This window comes from Theobroma cacao, chromosome 7 (genome assembly GCF_053813885.1).
Source record: "Theobroma cacao isolate CCN51 chromosome 7, ASM5381388v1, whole genome shotgun sequence".
Classification (NCBI taxonomy): Eukaryota; Viridiplantae; Streptophyta; class Magnoliopsida; order Malvales; family Malvaceae; genus Theobroma; species Theobroma cacao.
Window position 1 is genome coordinate 6921114 of NC_142645.1, and position 4906 is coordinate 6926019.

Below are 4906 nucleotides of genomic sequence, written 5' to 3' on the forward strand. Positions count from 1 at the left end.
CCCATAATGATTACACACCACATCCTTTCTCCATTTCTTCTTGCTATCAGAGTTAACTACCATGGCAGCAGACTCAATAACAAGTTGTGCTTGGAACATGATGTTTCTTTGACTTTCTTCCCTTAGAATCAGACTATAGACTTTATCTAATGTTGGGATAGGATCTATAAGTATTATATGTGATTTAATGGCTGAAAAGGATTCATTTAAACCATTGAGAAATCTAAACACTATGTCTTTTTGGTGTTGATCTGTATATCTCCTAAAACACTCAAGGTTACATTTCCCACATCGACAATGGGGTAGTGGCCTATAGCTCCTTATTTCTTCCCAAATGCCCTTTAATTCAACAAAATAATTATCCACAATCCTAGTTCCCTGAGTTATATTTCCTAATGTGTACTAGAGATTACAAATTCTAGTGTCATCTAGTTGAGCAAAATTTTGCTTGAGTGTGTTCCATATGTCAAATGCTGAATCCATGTAAAATATAGTTGAAGCCACTGGTTGTGAGATTGATTTCAGCAACCATGCCACAATCAAGTTATTGCAGCGGATCCAAGACAAGTAATGGGGATTTGTTAGCTCAAGTTTGGGTATTGTACCATTGATAAAACCAACTTTGTTTCTAATTGAAAGAGCCAACAGGAATGATCTGCTCCAAGCAACATAAGCGCTGGTGGTTAATTTAGGGTTAATGATCACTGAACGTGGATGGTCTGTATAATGCCAATAGTAGGGCGATTGGGGGTTAGCAATTGGTGGGATTTGAGTGATTTGTGTAGTGGTTTGTGAAGCACTAGGCTATGTTGTTCTTAATTCAGCAGAATCAATCATATTGTCCATGAACAATGATCAACTAACAGATGATTCAACTAGAAAAGTAAGGGAAAAACAATGATAAAGAACCTTCAGGAAGAAAATTTTTTGACTTACTGAAGATGAACTGCAGAAAACTTTTCTACTCTCTTTAATGATGATTGATCAAGAATTTTTATTGTCCCAAACGACTGTCTTGCTTTGATACCATGAAAACTATGGTATAAGGGGAAACGACGCAGCAAGATGAGGAGAATATACTTCTCAATATATCAAAATAGGGTTCTATACAATGTCGGATTTACATATAGAGCTGTACAAGTGTGAGCAGAGGAAAGAGAAAAACATAACTAGTCTACCTTTAATTAAAGCTAATAAACCAACTTAACTAACATTTGAAAATGAAGGCTTATTACTGTCTTCATTTATTTTTTCTGCCTTTAGTAAAACGGTGTGTATGGGGGTCTCCATGTCCAGTTATGGCTTCAAGTCCTCGATGCTCTTCTGCTTCTTCTTCCTTTGTTTTTCAACCGTTTATGTCAATTTAGGACTTATTTACTTACTTCATTTCTGATACAGTCTTTAATCAACCTGTAGTTGATCATAAAAGAATTTAGGATGTCTCACAACGATGACATCTGACTAGTGATTACTAAGTTAGCAGATTGATACTTCTAACTGATGACCATGTCAGCAGATTCATGCAGCTTTTCAATTTCTGTAGCAGGGGGGACATTGTCGACAGACATCTTACTTAAAATCAATTGAATTTATTTAATCACCGTTTCAATGTTCTCATATTAGTTAAATTAAGGGTATCCCGGAACTTATATATAGCAATGATTTCTGTACATATTGCTAATTGGTTTTAAGTTTGATGTTTGTGCAAAAAATTCAACATAGTATCAAAGCAGTTATCATCTTGATTCGTTGATCTTTCCGTGATTCATGACACGTGAAAAGTAATGAGAAAAGAAATTGTATATCAATTAAATTAGAGTTATATTGAGAACTTAAATATAACAAACACCTCTACATTTTATTGTCAATTAATTTTAAATTGAACGCAAATTCTAAAAATTTTAGATACATAGATAAATGAATACTCTTCTTACCAATATTGACACACAACAAAATAAAGAATTGAAAGAAGATTTGCAGCTTAATGACAGATTTAAAAGCAACAATTGTAGCTTTACAACAGATTTCTATCTCTGTAATAACTTCATTGTCAAAGTTTCCTATTATTGAGAAACCACCACAGTAATACTTTTTTTTTCTATATAATGGAGGATTAATATTCTTTGAGGACTCACCAAGAATGGTGAGATCCAACAATTCTTTTCTTATGTTTAAATTTTCATTAAGATGAATGCTGAGCCAATCATATGCTACAGTAGAACCAATTAATGACAGAATGAAGTAATTTTCATAAGCTTCATTCTGCTGACAGTCTGCAACCTGGAACTGCTGCTTCACCTCACCAAAACAGAATAGTAGCTTGACAAGAAACTGTATCAAAGTTTAGAGTTTAGATTATAAGAGAAGCCCATCAGAAATCAGCTTAGCTGTGATGCTAGTTAAAGAGAGCTTTCTGTGAATAACAAGATTATAAACAAAGCCATTGTTTTGTGCCAAGAAAATGTAGTTTGACAGAATAGAAATAGGAGAAAAAATAATCAAGCTTGAACTGATCCATTTGAATTTTCCTGTGGATAGTAATTTTTTTTTATTTCTGAAATGATTCTGTAAGGATACAGAGAGGAAAGGATACATTGGAGTATAATCATATCAATAAATACAGATTCCAAAGTATATTAAAGCTTCATATACCAACATTAATTTGAGAATAATAAAAAAAGGTGGAGGAAAAAAATAATTCTAACAATCTGTAGGAAGAGGGTACTGACAGAATCTAGTGTTCTTCATGCAGAGAAAGAACCTTTCATAAGCAGATGCCATTATAGTAGCAGTAAACATTGACAGTGCATATTCCCTGCAAGCCATACCTTTGCTCTGCAACACTTTAGGCCCATCTCTTACGACTGACTTCAAGGCTTCAACAAAAGACTCTACATTGGGTGAAAATGTGTACCCAAAGCTTTTGTTGACAACTACTGTCCCAACTATACTAGGATAATTGGGGGTCAAAACTGGTTTCCCACAATGCATTGCTTCAATCAAGGTAAGATCCAGACCTTGAGGCCTCAATGTTGGGTTGATAAACACATCGATTGCATTGTAGAATTCGGATAGCTCTTTAGGATTCAATGCGCCTAAAACCTTCACATGTGGGCCTAATTCTGAATATCTTTTTCCCCATGGACCTGATCCGGCTACAAGCAGATATACACCAGCATATGTTTTGGTTATTGTTGAGAAGGCTTCATAGAGAAGTGGATGCCCTTTGTCTCTAACTAAACGCCCGGCAACTCCCATCACCAGGCTTACATTTTCAGGGACACCATGCTTTTTCCTGAACCTTATACCGGCTTCTGGATCATGAACAAATTTTGTCTCATCAACCCCGTTTAGTATCACATGGACATTTCTTTGAGGGAGCTGATAGATGTTGATTAGTACCTCACCAGCGCTATTGCTTATACATATATGTTGTGTATAGCTTGGAAAGAACCTGATCTCATCAACTAGTCGTGGCATCGCTTCCTGAAGCTCTCCAACTGGTCTTGGCGAGACCTCTTGTGAATTCAGAAGAAGCTCTTCAAATAACTTTGAGTGCATAATTTCATACCAAATCCCATGCCAAGTTACAGCCACATTAGACACCATTTTCGCACGCCAATGAGGCAGGGAAACGCTCTCAGTATGCACATAATCAAATGCTCCATTGGCGTTTATTGTGTTAAATATCTCAAACGCTAAGGAACAATTGACTGAACCATGGTCATTGGCTGCAAAATATACATGAAGATTACCTTCATGGATGTCGAGGTGAGGCTTTCTATCGGAAGGCACGGTGAAAACATGAATTTCATGTTCCCTAGCAGCTAGAGCCTTGTATAATGTAGCAGCATGACGCTCCATGCCACCAGGGGCTGCATCAATTGGCCATGTCTTGGAGAATACTGCAAGCTTAAGCTTCTCATAATTTTGTCCAAAACAAAGACTGTTCCACGGAAATTTGGCATCTCTAAGGTCACCACTGAATCTTGCTTGCTCCGCTGCCCAAGAGAATGGTTCAGGCACATGCCTAACCGGTGAAATGAAGAGATAAAATGAAGTGAAGAGGATAGCTAGAGTTAGAATGGTTGAATATCTGATAGAGAAACAACCAGAAGAAGAGGATCTGCAGTTTTGATGTCTCACACCCATTGCTGCAAGCACTTTGGAAAGAAGAATCAACTCGGTTATTTGTCAATTTGAATATTGCAGCTTTGTCAATGATATTAATGCAATCTACCATTTATGCCGGATCTCCTCCAGGTTTTGCAAGTTTTTATGGGGATGCACATGGCCAACCTTGAGATTTTGTCAACCACCCAGCATTAATTTCAAAGCTTCAAGGGCTGAAGTGAAGTCTACTTCTGAATTAATTTGCGTATTTTAATGTCACGAAGGCCATAAACATTGCATTTTTCCAAGGTCAAGAGGGCATAAATTCTCCATTAAGGCTTCTTTATGGTTGATTGTATTAGACTCTTTGTTATTCAAAAAGTGTTTTAGAGTTTGCTCATTTGTGCATAATTGTAAATTTATAACTTTATTTTTGATAAATAAATAAAGTTTAATTACCACGTACAAGTAAGCAATGATACAAGTCATGTACTCTACTTTTGTCACCCCATAGATCTTTTGAATTGAAAACATTGTAGAATTGATTAGGGGTGTGCAAACGGTTAGTTCAGTGAAATCACTCCTCTAAACAAACCAAAACTAGACCGAAGTAGTTGTACTAATTGAAAATCAACCATCGAATTTTGATTCGGTTACCCAAAGACGAACTCATTACGATGAAGGGAAAAAAAATGTGAGGACATGGTATTTTTTTAGTGGATCCTATGTTGAGATTTACTTTTGTTTTGTATGTTTAATTGAATAATAAAGAATGAAGAATTTTGTTTTTTGA

The 4906-nt window shown here is 36.0% G+C and overlaps 1 protein-coding gene across 1 annotated transcript; it reads right to left on the bottom strand.

The window, feature by feature from the left end:
* Positions 1-2560: 2560 nt before the first annotated feature.
* LOC18594134 (UDP-Glycosyltransferase superfamily protein) lies at positions 2561-4427 on the bottom strand. Its single transcript, XM_007021599.3, has one exon. It carries the CDS (start codon positions 4150-4152, stop codon positions 2701-2703), a length of 1452 nt encoding a protein of 483 aa, XP_007021661.3. The 5' UTR covers positions 4153-4427; the 3' UTR covers positions 2561-2700.
* Positions 4428-4906: the final 479 nt, after the last annotated feature.